This window comes from Opisthocomus hoazin, chromosome 5 (assembly GCF_030867145.1).
Source record: "Opisthocomus hoazin isolate bOpiHoa1 chromosome 5, bOpiHoa1.hap1, whole genome shotgun sequence".
Taxonomy (NCBI): Eukaryota; Metazoa; Chordata; class Aves; order Opisthocomiformes; family Opisthocomidae; genus Opisthocomus; species Opisthocomus hoazin.
Genome location: NC_134418.1, coordinates 72,149,381 through 72,166,474, shown reverse-complemented (window position 1 = coordinate 72,166,474; position 17,094 = coordinate 72,149,381). Strand labels below are relative to the sequence as shown.

General features: G+C 36.6%; 1 protein-coding gene across 4 annotated transcripts in view; it reads left to right on the top strand.

The window, feature by feature from the left end:
* Positions 1 to 17,094, top strand: part of SH3RF1 (SH3 domain containing ring finger 1) — a 91,426-nt gene that overhangs the window by 51,427 nt on the left and 22,905 nt on the right. For all 4 annotated transcript variants that reach the window (XM_075421687.1, XM_075421688.1, XM_075421690.1 and 1 more), the window contains exons 3-6: positions 1,486 to 1,761; positions 3,169 to 3,264; positions 11,265 to 11,567; positions 12,474 to 12,584. In XM_075421687.1, the coding sequence (XP_075277802.1) occupies positions 1,486 to 1,761; positions 3,169 to 3,264; positions 11,265 to 11,567; positions 12,474 to 12,584 (786 nt within the window). The remainder of the gene's footprint in view (positions 1 to 1,485; positions 1,762 to 3,168; positions 3,265 to 11,264; positions 11,568 to 12,473; positions 12,585 to 17,094) is intronic.

Below are 17,094 nucleotides of genomic sequence, written 5' to 3'. Positions count from 1 at the left end.
AGTGTGATTTTCCTATATTCATGTGCAAATCTGTACCTATCTATGTACATACGATTATCCTTTGACTGTTCAGTATAGAAAGAAAATTATTAAATAAACTAATCTTTTAGATGTTACTTACCCATTCATGAAATTATTAATCTGTTTAGAAAATCATACACAAAAATTAAAGATGTCCAAACAAACTGGATTATATTGAAATACAGAATTTTAAGTGTTAAATGTGAAATAAATTTTCAAGCGCTCTGTCTTCTGACCAGTGAGACAGAACTGAAGTGGTAATTCCTTCTGAGAATTTCCTTGCATTATGTGCGTACCTCTTGAGATACTGCAAGTTTGACTCCAATTTACAGTCTGAGCTGGTAGAAGACTTGAAAGAAGACACATACCATGGCGTTGATGTGATGAATAACATCACTGACATTGTATTTCATTAAATTTTGCCTTTTCCTTATGGGATGGCATTAAAGGTGTGGAATACTGTGCTCTAGTGGACCGTTAATGCTGTCTTTGCTATGGAGAGACTGTCTTGGCAATGGAAGTTACTGCTGTTAGCAGGGTGACCTCCCCTCTAGGTATTTAAAGTTGCAGAGAAAAGAGAGGTTTGAAGGCATCAGGCCTAACGCTAGAGTTGTAGAGTTTTATGGCTCGCTCTTGCAAAATGTGGAGGCACAGACTGAGCAATTAAAAAAGAGTATCAGCAGGAAGGATGGCACAGTATCATATTGTAATCCTTCTGATGTGTTGAAGAGCAGCACCAGTGACGTATAGTTTAAAGATACTATGGAGGAATCAAGTGAAGAAAACCCAAGGATACACACATTCAACTGATATTTTTCCAATAATTCTTTTTAAACGTGGTTTTGAATAAATAATTAAATAATTAAATAAAAAGGGTTGTTTCCAGGATAAAATCTTTCACTTTTAATAAAGTGGGATTTGTTTTTCAAGCTGGAAAACACCTCCCTTATGTCCTCGTCCTCAGCATTCTGTGCTCGTGAAATAAATAAGGTGAGAAAGATAATAATCAAGTCAGACAGGCAGAAAACATGCCTCAAAGGTCTTACAGCAAATTTGTTATTCTAGTGCTGCATTTTCTTGCAGCATTTTTCTGTCGGATCTCTCAAGGGGTCAGGATACTTTCCAGTTTGTTTAGATTTTTTTTTTTTAATGTTTAAGCTTAGTGAATAGGTACATGAGGGTTAAAGTATTAAGGTTTTTTGCTACTTGTGTCTGGCAGTGTTGTAGCATTACTGAAAATCATAATGAAATTTAGGGGGATGTTAAGTATGTTAAGACAGAACTGAATTCTTCCTACACGTTTGGGTAAAATCAGTAGAATTATTGCAATAAAATAATTTTATTGCGTACAATTTTAGTTTGCAATTTTATACAGTTTCATTTATAGTCTCCCAAAGAATGTAATATAAATTCTATTTAGTAATGCTCATCTAATTCTAGTGATATTTTTTTCTCCTCCTTTAGGGTGTACCTCAGTTACCATGTGCCAAAGCATTGTATAACTACGAGGGAAAAGAACCTGGAGACCTTAAATTCAGTAAAGGAGACATCATCATTTTGCGTCGACAGGTGGATGAAAATTGGTATCATGGAGAAGTCAATGGCATCCATGGCTTTTTTCCTACCAATTTTGTTCAGATTATTAAACCTTTACCTCAACCTCCGCCTCAGTGCAAAGCACTTTATGACTTTGAAGTTAAAGACAAGGAAGCAGATAAAGACTGTTTACCATTTGCAAAGGTAAAAACACAATACATTTATTATTTTCTTTTAATAATTTCATTCACTTGGGTAAGGAATAACAAGACTGTTCTGTGGTCTTGTCTGCATTTTTTATGATGGAGATACATAAATATGAAAAGGGCAAATAATTCTGCAGGTATTTCTCCTGAGTTGATTAGTTTTACCTTCCTTCTCTTCCTAAATTACATATAATTTCTCTGAGGTTGTATGTTTGAGAAAGCCATTTTTCATAATTGCAGTAGTCATGTTCTTAATTTATGAGAAAGGAGTTATGTTACGAATTTAAAGCGTTCTATCTTCTGAAGAAACGCTCATTTAAAATTGTTGAAGTTGGTACGATTTTCAGCTTTGCATTTAGTAAGCGACATTATTAGGATCTTGATACTAGACACAAAGTACAACTGAACTTTGTCATTCTGTGATATTACTAATTGCCTTTTGGAAAATATGACGTTTCTTCTTATATAGTTTCTATTGTAATTAGTTTTCTGTCTTGCAAGGCACATAGTGATACAGGGTTTAAACGGGAATCAGAGCTGTTCCTTTTTTTAAGTTTCTGATTCTTTAGTTTATTAAATTGCACAAAAATGCTGCAGGATCAAATATAAGCTAATAACGTTTCTGCCCTTGCCTATTAAAAATGAAAAGGATGGCTAAAATTCTAAAAGGGAAAGATATCAACATATGGACAGACAACGGTTATTCCAGTGCAGGACAGCAATGCTGTTGAGGATGATTGGCATTAGTTTGCATATTTTGATTAACTTTTTGGCAAACTGTGTTTTGTTTTGTTTTTTTCAATCTGCAGTCTAGCTTGAGTAAGCCTATATCCAATATGTTTCCGTGTATTTCCAAATGCTTTAACTTGCATATGAAACAATTATGTATCGCAGTGTAAGTGAGAGCAATGCTTAACGTGCACATAAATCCTTTTTTTATGTAAGTCTCAAAACCATATGTAAACCAAATGCTCCACGTAGATATGAAAGAAATCATATCACTTACCAGTGTTCTTAAGTACTTAAGTAGCAAAGCAACATCTAGGGAAGATTAGGTAATGAGTCAGTTGAGGAGGAAAAAGATTGTGGTTCTGCTGATTAATGCCAAGGACTTAAAGGGGGGCTGATGAATACCCTGAACCGAACACGGCAGGAAGTCTGGCACTAAGCACAAAGTCAGCTGGCTGAGATTAGCTGTGGGCAGTTAGCTGAACTCTGACAAAATAGGAAAAGGGATGGCTGGAACCGACTTCAGCCCCCAAGGCGGTATGTTCCTGTTACGGAGTGCCTTCTCTGTGGTTCTTGTGCATGTACCGCCTTCTCTGATTACCCGTGTGTTATGGAGGGAAATTAAATTAGAAGTTTAATTAGAGCTGGGAGACATAATCACTGCATGTTCACACAGGATGATGTTCTGACCGTAATTCGCCGCGTGGATGAAAACTGGGCAGAAGGAATGCTGGCTGACAAGATAGGAATATTTCCAATTTCTTATGTTGAGGTAAGTAAAGTTGTGGACCCTCAGTAAGGTTGTGCCCACTGTGTACTTCATGTTCTAAAAGGGAAAATGATCAGTACCGGTGGTATATATGATATATCCATGTATACATATATATATATGGTGTATATATATGTATATCAGGTATAACCTGGTATACGTATATAGTCTTAGACCTAAAATAATCAAAGATCTGCGTGCTTAATTTGGAAAAGTTAATTGCCTCAGCAGTTGAACCAGTGATTTTTCCTCTGTGATACCTGTTTTCATTGAATGGAATTGGAATGAAAGTACTTGGAGGCAGTCACTGTATTTTCTTGTTATGCTGGAGTTGTGTAGTCAATCACAAACCACACTTGACCACAAAATGAAAGCAATCAGCAAGTCAGAGAAATAATAAGCTTTCCACTGTCCCTAATACCTGCCTGTCAAAACCAAATTAGCCCAACTAGGAAGTCAGAGAATATAGGCTGTTGTTAAGCAGGTAAAGCGTTGACTTTTACATCCAAAAGCCCCTTATATAAAATTTTCTGTATCTTCCTGCATTTCTCATGTGTGATATTGTCACTGAAAATCCAGGAATAAAACCTTGTAACACCAATGTAGTGTTAAAAGGCAGGCATTCTTTATTGCAGCGCTGGATACACGGGGGATAATTCCACCGAACGTGCATACCTCATACCTTTTCCGTGCAGTTTATATAGATCAAAAATATACATATTTATTTTATTCATGCATATTCAGTATTATTCTATTTGGCGATTGGTGTAAACTTTTCTCGCTTCTTACGTAAATGGTTGCGCAGACTCAGTTACCCTCTTCTATTGTTCCTTTTTGGGTAGGTGCTATTACTTGAGTAGGGGGTCTGTGAGTCAGTGGTTGCCATCTCCCCCTGCCGGAATTACCTTTTGCCCACTAGGCTCGCAGTCTTGGCAAACCTGGTCAGTCTCTTCAGTCCGTTTCACAGAACCACACTCCATTGTTTCTCTTGACAAAAGCACAATTGCCCACTATGGTTAGCGTTAATGGTTACCTAGAGAATAGACCCGCCGTTCCCAGACCTAATGTCCAGGTGGGTCGGGCTGTACAAGAGACACAGCAGCACTGTTCGTGTTTATGGTCAACCGATTCTGTCACCTTGGTTACAATATGACAATTTACAGTGAGAGGTGGCAGTTGAGACAAGTTTCCCCAACCTTTTAAGGTTTAAGAGTTGAAAGCTGTATCTTCTGTATAGAAAGACATAGATGATTAAAAACAGTGTGTATAGCTGCAACAATGGTTGTTAAAATTTGCATTACAGAAAGATGCAGAGGTTTGGTTTAGCGTTTGTCTTTTTCTGATAGGTATGCTATGGATATTTAGTAAGATACACTTCTCCCAGTGAAGAGATTTTATTTAAATAAACGAGGCAGAACGATTAAAAAAAAAAGTATTTTCATATTACTTGTGGGATGAAAAATACGTACCTCAGGTCACAGAAGAAATGTGTAACCATACTAAGAATCAAGTCAGGTTTTATTAATTCAATTTCTGAATGCTCTGATGAGATGGGAACTTTTTAAAAAATCACTTTGTTCAACCAACATAGAGGGTGGTTCTTTTTTTTTAAAAGGAAAAATACATATATTCGTTTTTATAGGTTGATGTAGGGATCTGTATATCTGGGGATGGAATTTTCCACATGACTGAAAAAACAACAACAAAACCAAAAGGTTTCAAACATTTTTAGTGCAGTTCTGGCTTCAGTTTAAGAAGTTTTTAAAAGCCAATTTAAGAAGTTCTTGCCCCTGGCTATTCATTTCTAGCTCCTTGCAATTAACTGCCCCTTCAGTTCAGCCAGTAAAGGTTTTTGTGGTGCTTTTTAAAACTAAATCACTGAACTTAGCCAAGTTAGAAAAAGCCCATTCCGAGAGCTGCCACTTGGGCTAACTATTTAGCTAACAGCTGTATTTCCATTTCTACAAAAGTTTGCAAAACTGAGATACGCTTTTGAAAAAAATTATGTAAAAATGATACTCGGTCACAAAATGTATTTCACTGTTGATGTTTTCAGGCAAATTCCATCAACTAAGAAAATGTATCTTCAATTAACTTGCTTAGAACAGGCACAAACACTTCGGCACACAGTCCCAAATCCCCACTATGGGAAATCTAGAACGATAAATAATACACGAAGAAGATACCCCAGGTCAGATAGGTGGGTTATTTTCAGTATATACCAAACCCAAACTCGTGCTGTGATGTAGAGCAGTGAGATACACAGAAAATACCAATTTGAATTTTGAATTACCTGTTTTCTGAGATGATAGAACTATTGTTTTGGAAAATATACAGACAGTTGATACAAAGAAGTATATCAAACCATTCTTTCCTATGTTATTAGTAAAGACACCGAAGATGAGAAGTAATTAATATTTTTGAGGATTTGTTTATATGGTGTTTTTAGTTATATTCCCCAATCCTGTAAACACTGCCTATTTTTCTCATAATGACAGATGTATCTTTGCCTTCTGTATGTTAGTCCACATATTTTTTTTTCATTTTTTTATAAAAATTTGAATTAGTGGCTGCATTTACAGGAGATTTTCTGAATTCGCTAGCTTTAAAATGAACATAGTCTGTGATGTTTATTCTGTAGTTAGGTCTGATGCTTGCGATGTTTCTTGTACGATGAGGTCACAGGATAAACTTTTAGATATGTTGAAATTCATGAAAACCTCTGACTATATCTGAGGACAGTTTTTTACCTGGAGGAACATTTTATGATTCAATGATTGTTAGTCTGCTCTATTCTTTTATATTGCTTTCACTTATTAAAGTGACGGTAATAATAAAAGCTCAGACTGAAAACATTTTGAGAGGAATTTTAATAGTGATTACGTTAAAAGTATAGTTTGTTAATTGACTCGCAAAACATCATGTCATTATCGGCAGACACATAGCACTGTGAAATAATTACTTCTATCTGCAAATAAAAAAATAAATAATGCAAAACATTGCAAAAAAGATTTATATTTTCTAAGAAGCACTAAAATCAAATAAACCCTTTAGTTCTATGAGAGTAAGACCTGATTTAATATATCTAAATTACTAGATTTTTGACTGGTGGAATTTCAATGTGCTTGCATTAAAAGCAGGTCAACCAGGTTCTTGCACAGTGGCGAAATAAAATGCCGTGAATCTAGAAAGTTCATAACACTTTCGTTTTTCTGTGTTCTAAAAAGAAAGATTAATCAGAATTAAACAAATAGTATTAGAATTTTTCCATGTTCAGTACAGTTCTGGGTACAATATACATTTCTTAGAAAGACCTCAAATTTGACATTTTGATGTGGTTAAACAGTTAGTAAACACAGTCCAAATCTAAAAAATATTAAAATTTTTACAAATTATCCAGCACTCCTACAGAACAACTGAAAAAATACAAATGCCCAGAACAGAAAATAAAAAATCAGGGCAAAGGAATCACTTTTCCATCAAAATATCATTAGTAAATAATGACATCTCATGTTTTCCCAAGTTAATGTGAACAGCCAGGAAACACCTTTGTATTAATCCAGCTCCTCTAGTTTTATTTATAAACGATCTTATAGAAATGTAGGGAGAAGACCCCCAAGTGATCTAAAATGTTCACTGCAGTAGAATTTTAAATTCATTGTCATTTTAAACTGCTGTATCCGTCAGTTAAGATGACATTTTAATCAATGACAACATAAGATTTTTATGTACCTAGTGTGTCAGGTTGTTGGGATTTTTTTTATTAACATCTCCTCCTATACCAAACAGGAGTGTTTCAAAACATGTTTATTTTTTATTTTGTCTATACATTTTAGACTGGATTTTAGGCTGGATATCTAGCACAGTCTTTTTAATGCTGTACTTACTAGGCTAAACTTTGTCTATCCCTGTTAGAGGATGTGATCTAATTTAAACTGCTTAGGGAAAAAAAAAAATCAGACTTTTGTATCAATACGGACTCAGAAGAAAAAAAGTAAAACTTTTTATGGGAACTTTCCTCTACTTTTTGACTTTTTTGCGTGCCTGGACCGTAAAACAGAAAATTGATGCAAAAAATGAATGTCATATATTACACCTGAAAACAGAGATTGTTGATTTTGAGTAGAAAATTATAGTCTAATCCCCACTATATTTGAAGGTGATAATCTCCATGTTGTTATTCCACTGACAACTTCTGAGCATCATAGTTTTGATTAATTTTTCTAACAAAAACTGAAGTATGGAAAGATTTCATTTGTTTAAAAAATTAATATAAACACAGCTCTGCTCATGATTGTGATCTGTTCAGGATTTGCAAAATGATTCTTCCCCTGGTTTGGACAAAATATATTCCGAGATTGCAAAGCTGAATTCAGGTTTCTAAGCTATTGCCTATCCTCCAGGATGGTGCTTAGCAAAAATAATAATGTCATTAAGGACAACATTTTGCATTAGTTCCACTTACATTTTACTCCTTTGTTTCCAAATATATGTGAAAGCAAAATGTTGTCTAGAAATTGGACTTTGACTAATTATAGGGTTGGTAATGTGGAGAAGTAAATCTTTGGCATGTGGTGATGCAGAAACATTGCATAACTAAAAATTTTGGATGAACGTGAATAGAAAGATCGCTTAAGGGAGAAGATGGTGTTTTCACTTAATTTCAGAAAGTGATGATATCTGAGTTCTAACTATCTACATGTGAGTGAAGAACACCTGAATTCACTTGTAAGAGAAGTCCACTAAAGCACAACCATAAGAGACCTTGGAGCAGGTCTTGCATGGTGGGCTACTTGGTAATTTCTCCTGATGGCTGGAAGCTGGCAGAAACCTGTGTGCTAGCTGTGACCCTCCCGCGGCACCCAGCTGTGGCTCGGTTGCCACCACGGTCTGCCTCCTGTTTGGAAAGCTGTTCTGTTCCTGGGGTTTGGCAGGAGGGGGAACTGGGTTTCAGGCTACCTGCAACAGCAGAGATTCTGTTGAATGAAAAAATCCCAAATAAATGTGATTATAGAAGTTAAAGTAAAGAAGCTTTGGTTCAAATACGTCTGTTCCGAAAAACAAGTGATGTAGAAAGTGTGGGAACAGCTACAGGGGTATTTGCTGCAGAAGGGAATGCTGTACTGGAACCCTTCACAGCATGAGTGGGGTGCATTCTTGTGGTGACCTTGAATGTCTGCTAGCCATTTCATTGGAGAACACATGCAAGTTCTTCATTTCTCTGCTCAAGGAAGAGGTAAACTGCACTCTGCAAAATAATCTGTGACTATTGCTGCCCTCAGGTTACTTCTAAGGAAAGGCCAGTAATCAGTTCGCTTCCACGTCTGGGTTCATGCTACTGCCCTCTGCTTGCCTCTCTACAGAAGAGAGCTCTGTATGTTGCTTCTATTTGAATCTGTCTTGAGTCGGTCCCGTGGGCGAGCCTTAACTTTTCTCTATATTCACTGTATAGAATAATCAGATTCTTCAGGCATTAATACCTTCAGGAGGTAAACAAACATAATTAGGTGTACCAAGTACCTTGGGTGCTTTGGGTGCTTTTAGCGGAGTGGCTTTTGGGTTTGTTTTTGTTTTTTATTCCTGGGTGTTCCCTTAACTTTTCCAATTAGGTAGTTCCTGTTTTAGAAATGAGTACTGCTTTTCTTTCTCTGATCTGTGTAATTTGTGAACAGGGTCTTTGCTAAATAAGGGAGTAAATTAGATAAGAATAGAAGTGGTGCTGCCATTGTAGAAGACAATATGAAAGACGTTCTCAGGAATGACATGAAGAATTTCAATCTGAGTTGGAAAAAATAAAATGTGCAAAATACATGAAATGATTAGTCTTTGAAAAGCCTGCGTGTTCTTCCATGATGAAGGATAGGACCCTGGCAAGAAGAGTAGCAGGGCAGGCTTTCTTTGGTCTTATTTTCTACTTGTTTCGTATCGTTCAGCCTCGTATCAGTGTTCTGTAATAAAATAACATTGATTTCACTGGTCTGTTAAAGGTATGTCTGCTCTACATGTAGAATTTAATAAATTATAAAAGTAATTAAATAACAGACTTGCAAATTAACTGGAGAAAGCTGTATGGTTGTGTCTTCGGTACTACACAAGTGCTACAAAATTATTTTGTCCATGTGTTCCCTGTCTGGTATTAGCAGGAAGGAAAATCTAGCATCCACCTTTTTCTTAGGAATGTTTACTACTGTGACATTGTCTAATTCTATCCTTCCTGTTGTCTTCAGCTGCTTTCTAAAGGACCAACAATAAGAACATATAGGAAAAAATTCTACATTCTCATCTTCATATCAGGGGGGTTTTTCAGATCCCCCCCTTATGCCTCTCTTCCACTGCAGTGTGTTCTAGGTAGTTCTTCCTCTTCAAGCGTTTCCTAATTTTCATTTTCCTGCTGTTACATCCTAGTGGGTTTTTATGTCAACTCCTCGTTGTCCCAGTAGTTCTAGTTTTGAACTTTGTTTGTCTTTTTCTTGCGTATATGCATGGAATTTCCTTCCCGATCTCATCTTTCAAATCCCACTTGAAAGCCTTTTCTGTATTAAAAAATACATATTCTTTATTCTTTTGTACCACTTCATATATATCTGCTTGTCCTCAGAGATAAGAAAGTGTTCAGGGTATAAGCTGTTTTCATTTGTGGGAGCTGCGTTTAAATCAGTGTTGATGCTGCCATGATTAATGATGTGTTAGTTGTCTAGTAAAGTTTTGATGGGGTAAAATACTGCTTTAAAACTCTTCATGAGCATAGTAGGTAATGTAAGACTTGTAGAAAAACGTGTAAAATAAACAGAAGAAATAATATGCTGAAGAATAGAAATAGTATTTCCACAGTAACTAATTTCATTCTTTCATCCTGATGTTCTTTAGAAGAGATTTTTCCCTTCTTCATAATTGGCTACACTTATCCAAGTAACAGTATTCATATTTAGTGGTACGTATTAACGTTAGTTAACTTGTTCAGAAGACTGGTGCTGGTGTTACTTCAGCTCATGAATAAATGAGAATTCTGACATTATTTCCAATAGCTCTAAAATATAAATAAGATTTTCTGGAAATAAAAGGTTTGTGAAAAATGTAGGGGGTTTTGTTTGGTTTTTTTTTCCCCCTCTCTCTTACATAGCTTACAATTCATCATAAGAAAAAATGTGTGGGATTCCATATTTCTTCATTGGAAAGGAAGGATTTGTTTGCATTTAATATAATATTGTTGAAACAAACAGAGAATTGCATTTTGAACAAAAATTCAGTAGATAAGCTTAAAAAAAATAAAAAACCATTTGAGAATTGTTAGGCACCGAGATGTTGCCTCTGCGTTAGAAAATTCAGAAACTGAGAAGGTATTTCCACAGAACTGCCAATATATGTTTCTTTTCTCCTTGCACTGTGTTATGCTTGTATGGCTACTTGTTATCAAGCAGTATACTGATATAGCTGGGTCTTTAGTCCTAATGTGTTCTTAAAGCTGCATTTAGAAAGCCTAGTTTTTACTACTGGTAGTGTTAAAGATTGTGCATAAATACCAAGAGATACTAGGAGGAATGTCTTCAAAAGCCCACATGCAAAGGTGTGGGCTTACATCATACTTACAAACAAAACAAAAAAGGCTTAAAATTAAATGATTATTCAAGAAGTTTCATAATACAGATTTTTATATTGTAAGGTCAAAGGAGACCGCTGTGATTTAGTCTGACTTCTAGATAACACAGGCAGTAGATATTGCTGAATTAATCCATGTCTGGACTAGAGCATAATGTCATTTCTTGATTGAAATTTTACCTCTGGTGGGCAGTCCGCAGCAGCCCAACGGTGAGTGTGTTGGATTTGTAGTGAAAGACTGGTCACACTGTAATGACTGCTTTGTAGAGTAGGTCAGTATGTCACAGTTTGAAGATGCATGGTTTAAATTCTATTACAAATAAAGGGAAAATAGGTGTGTGGGGGGTTGTTATATTCAGATGTTTTTTGTAAATGAAAAAATACTAATGTGTGACTATGTTTTGTAGTTTAACACAGCAGCGAAACAGCTGATAGAATTGGATAAGCCCTCAGGTTCTCTTGTTGACTCTGGAGAAGGTACCTCTGGGGCAGCCCACAACAATTCAGCCCAAAAGCACACCGATACTAAGAAAAACACCAAAAAACGGCACTCTTTTACCTCCCTCACTATGTCCAACAAGTCTTCACAGTCTGCTCAGAATCGCCACTCAATGGAAATTAGTCCTCCAGTCCTCATCAGCTCCAGCAACCCAACCGCAGCAGCCCGCATCAGTGAGCTGACGGGACTTTCCTGTAGTGCTCCTTCTCAGGTAATTTACATGAAATCAAATATAAATGTTTTTTTTTTTAAATAACTATAAAGGCTTCTGATCTTGTGGGATGGATTACTTCAAATTATTAATTATGTGTAATTAATGTATGCTTTCACAAAGTTTATCTACTAGCATGAGACATTTAAGAAGAACATTTTACAACACTACTTATACAATGATAGCAAGTATTTTTGGTCTTATAACCTAATTTTTTTTCACAGTTGTTAATTTCTTAATGCCACAAAGATTTTTATTAAACTGTGGAAACTAGAAACTGGAGTGACTTAATTTCTTGATTTCTTTCTAAATTGAATATAATACTGGATATTAATAAAGTGGATGCAATAGAAGGTAACTTCAGCTTGAAAATTACATTAATTCTAGAAAGGTACCATACTAATCTGATTGTGATAAGTAGAAATATTTATCTGGCTTTATTTGTTTATCTCCTATTTCTTCACAGCTTGTAGTTACAAGCTATAGTAGTTCTGAACAATTGACTGTTTCACATAGAGATTACGTTTTGGGAAAAGAGGTAGTAATGGAGACTAAGTGTTGGTGTCATTTTACATGAGCTAGTAAATATGTTTATTTGCATGTCTTTGGGATGTGACAGCCCTTTATGGGAAAAAAGAAAACTGACATGGGTAAATTGGGTTTCAGATTCCTAGTTCAATATATCTCCAAAGTTTCTGAAAGGTCAGGAGAAGAAAAAAAAAAAGTGAGCAGTGTGATCCAGTGCTATTTGTATGAGTATCTAACAAAAAATTAGTTCTAGTCTAAAGTTACAGGTAGTAGCGTAGTGGTGATCTTGACCATGAAGCTTACAGCTATGTCAAAACCAGCTCTCATTAAGCTACTCAGAACTGATCCTGCTGGTGTATTTTTTTTTTTTTTTCACAGGTTCATATCGGTACCACGGGGCTAATTGTGACTCCACCCCCTAGCAGCCCAGTCACAACAGGGCCTTCATTTACCTTTCCATCAGAAGTTACCTACCAAGCTGCTCTTGGTGTAAGTACCATTTAAGAAAACTCAGCCTTCCCATTTATCTTTGGTCTGTACAGTAATTTTTTTTTCCTTCAGTTCTGATGCACTAATTTGAAATTATCATTTCATGATTATTGTTTATGGGATAGACTATGGTATAAATTGAACTACAGCAAAAGCGTCATTGATACATGCCTGTCCATTTCTCCAGCTTTCCTCTGTCATTTCTCTATAGCAAACACAAGAAGCACACTTCCTTCCAGAACAGTGTTTCTTTGCAGCATGAGTAGGAAGACTATACTGAGGGGGAGGTTAGGGAACATAAGCAAGGTCTTACAAAAGCCATCAAATTGAGACCACAGCTGCCAGATATTTCTGTCTTTCCGAAGTCAATATTATCAAGATTTTCTGAAATAAGTTTCAAAACTCTGCTTTCTCCTAGTTAAATTAAATTATTTTAGTTGTGTGTACACCTGTGGCAGATGAAAAACATACCTAGCATGTCTAAGTTAGGTTCTTGGAGATCAATATGAAAAACTGTAGCAAATGACCATCTTTTAAAGGAAGGAATACACTGCAATGCTGTTTCCTTTGGACAAAGAAAATGACATTGTCTCTTCAAAAACTGCAGGATTTAATTCCAAAACCAACTGAAATTCTTTATTTTGCTATGCTTGTGGTGGAGAAGCTCTGGAATGTCCTATATCATACCATACTTACAGAGTCTAACCTGAACTGCAGTAAAGATGGTGCATATCAATTTTCAGAGATCTTCAAGGGAACCTAACAAGCCTTTATTTTGGTCATAGGAATTCTTGAAACTTAATTCTTGTTTCAGTTCTAAAAATTGTCTTCCTAATCTTGGTGGGGGGGCTACAGTTGAATAATAAATCTCCACTTAGTTTAAAAAAAAATAAAACACCAAAACAAACAACCCAAACAAAAAAACCCAAGGCTTGGTCTTGTTTAGGTGTCTAATCATCCTTGCAGTCTTCTACAGCAAGTAAAACATGATGAATAGCCTTGCTGCTAAATTTGTCTGGTTTTATTTTTAACTTTTTGCACTTGGATCATTTTACACATTTGTCTACAAAATGGAAGGCAGAATTGTCTGTCTTCTATTATCAACGTTTTGTGGTTTAAGTAAGTGCTTAGGTGTGCCTTGGTCGCAGCCGAGAGGTTGCATTTTGACAGCTTTCTTTGGGACTCTTCAGTCATGTTTTTCAGTCCATAAAATTATGATGCTGTTGTTTTCTGAATTATCTCCAGAACTTCCTTCTGGCATGATAAGCACATGGTAAGTGCATTCCAGAACTGGGTACAGTACTGCACAATCTTTTTCAGTGATGAAAATACTGATAGTGTGACCCTTTTGTCCTGCTAGTCAGATGTTTGTATCTTGAGAATTTGCATCCGTTCATTTGGCCTGGGTGTAGCGCAAAGTTTATGTTCAGCTAAATATCCACCAGGATTCTACAGATTGTCATCGTCATTAGTGATGTAGTAATTGCTCTCATCCAAGTAAATGTATTTCACATTCTTCGTTCTTCACACAGATGGCCTTATTATTGACAATTATCCAGACAGTGTGCTTTTGCCCTGCCTTACTGAGTAACGCACGTTGCACTCTAGCAATGCTGTGTCCTTTTATTGTTAATTACTCCTTCAGTCTGTGGAACATCTGTGCAGTCCTACTGTTAAACGTATGCTAATCTGGAACCAATTAATAATCTCCTTATATTTAGATTCATATTTTAATGTCACAGAGCGATTGAGGTTGGAAGGGACCTCTGGAGGTCATCTAGTCTAACCTCCCTGCTCAAGCAGGGCCACCTAGAGCCAGTTGCCCAAGATGATGTCCAGACAGCTTTTGAGTATCTCCAAGGATGGAGACTCCGTAGCCTCTCTGGGCAACCTGTGCCAGTGCTCAGTTAAAAACTATTTCCTGATGTTCAAACTGAACCTCCTGTGTTTCAGTTTGTGTTTCACTGGACATCACTGAAAAGAGCCTAGCTCTGTCATCTTTGTACCTTCACTTCAGGCACTCGAGGCTGAACAGTCCCAGCTCTCAGCCTTTCCTCATAGGAGAGATGCTCTGGTCCCTTGATTATCTTAGTGGCCCTTCGCTGGACTCTCTGGTATGTCCATGTCCCTCTTGTACTGAGGAGCCCAGATGTGGACACAGTAATCCACGTTTGGCCTCATCAGTGCTGAGGGGAGGGAGTAGATCACCTCCCATGACCTGCTGGCAAGACTCCTCCTAATGAAGCCCAGGTTACCATTACCCTGCTTTGCCACAAGGGCTCGTTTTTGGCTCCTGTTCAAGTTGGGGTCCACCAGGAAGGACCCCCAGACCCTTTTCTTGCATATGAGGTGTACATCTAATACTAGAAATAGTTAGCTGCTTATATACTAATCCATGTGATCTTTTATACTTCTTTCATCCTCTCCTTCAGAAAATGCCTGTGAGAACTGAGCAAACAAAATCAGTTTTGGTATCGTATGTGCTGTTAGGCAGAATACGAGTCTAGCTAACATATATGCTGCAAACATTGAGTAATTGATTTGACTTGTGGCTGTGATACTTGAGTTTTGGAGAGGATAGGGTAGGCAGGTTTCAAAGCATAATTTCAAAAGTTCTGTCAGAAGTTGCTTGGTTTTCTCCTCTCAGTAACAAACACTTTTGGTTTTTATTAAGAATGAGTGGTTGTTTCTTTGATGCCAACATGGAAAAAGACTTTAATTTGGTGCTGATGCAAGGTCATTAAACCACCTCGGATGGGTTAGTTGCATAAGTTTGTTTGGGAGCAATCTCACCATTGGTACCCACAGGAATTAAATTACAGTGCCAAATGCAGCATGGAGTGAAACTCCTGCCACATAATCGTCCTGTATCCTGGAGTGCTGCTTTCTCTTTGTGATAACCGTGTTCCTGGTTATGTTTCCAATTAAGCATAGAATTCCCATTGAGAATCTGAATTAGTCTCTGCCACCCTCTTTAAAAGTCAATAAACTTCTGTACATAATGTTCTGCTGCTTCTTGACTTGTTTTCAGCATGACTAAAACACAAGCTGGCAGCTCAGGCCACAGTCAGGTTGTTCCTGTGTTCTTTTATTATACGTGGTATTAGATGATGATGCAGTTTATAGTCACAGACTGTGAAGTGTGTCTTTTACGTCCACTTTTCCTCTTGCTTCGTAAACTCTTGTTTTAATTTTAGAAACATGCAAAACGGTTCTGACAGGTCAAGAGAGAAAGCAATGTTCTTGTCTCTCTGGAAGTTTCCCTTCTGGAAATACCCTCCCTGATATTCTAAGCATTAATTTTAAGCTACGGAACGGTTGTGTTTGTATGATTAAATACATCACGAGTGGTTGGCTTGAGTCCTTTTGCTTTTATTTTTTACTTTCGTAAGTATAAACTCCTGCATTTCTCTAAGCTTCTCCTTTTAGCTTTTTCTTCATTTCTGAATACTAAGCAGATGGCAAGGGAGTTGGATTGGCACAGGGAGAGTTTCTCTTTAGCATGAAGATGGTTTAATTGGATCTTCTTCCTGTCAATCATTTTGGTGTTAACAGTATTTAATGTAATTGATTGTTCTTTGAGAGCAAGCCATTTATACTTCTTTTACTCCGTGCCAAATTTAGATTAAGGAGAAAGAAGAAATCAGAGAGGATGAGCATGATTCCCCATCAGCAAAGAAGAGAAGGATATATTCCTTTACAGTAATCCTGAAGTTATGCATCTTTCCTACATTTATCTGTCCTGAATCCAGAAGCAAAGAAAAGCTAGTGTCTTCTTGTATCTTCTGTGAGAAAGATGGATTTTTTTATTGTTAAGAGAAGATATTTTGAGCTGTCTTGTTGGGTAGCAAGTTTTTCTAAGACAGTTGAGATGAATTCCTAGCCCAAAGGAGCCTGTGAGTCTCTTTATCTGTGTACACGTATAGGATCGCATTTTAGTTTGTTTCATCGTTATTCGGGGAAATATTATGGTGGTTCAAAAAATGCCAATTATATTAATTTTTTTTGTCCATAATAATCTTTTGTAGATGCTATTTGGTACCAAATGTTGTATGAAGCAAGTAATTTACAAATTTGCAGCTAAATTTGACACGAATAAGACTTGGGAATGAGAGCACTTTTGTCGAGTGGCCATATACACTATCTGCTGCTTGTATAATTTAAGCAAATTCTAATTTGCATTCAGAAAACCTGTGATAATTTATTTAGAAGTTTTATTTTACAGCAGCAGTGCTTTAGCCTAGTTCTTTAGCCAGCAACGTTAATTCCTGTTTTGTGTTTTGAGATTTGATTCTTTGAAATCGAAGAAGCTGTGAACTGAGACCAACTTCTCACAGCTGAGGCTTTTGATTGTGATATTATCACTTAAACTGTTCTCTGGGACTTCAAACCACAGCTTTGCGGCATTAATTGGTCTGCTATTCTTGGCCACTGGCATTTTGAACCTTGTAGGTGCTTAGTATATTTGAAGTTCTTTATAAAATATAAATAGCAGATGTCAAGTTCAATA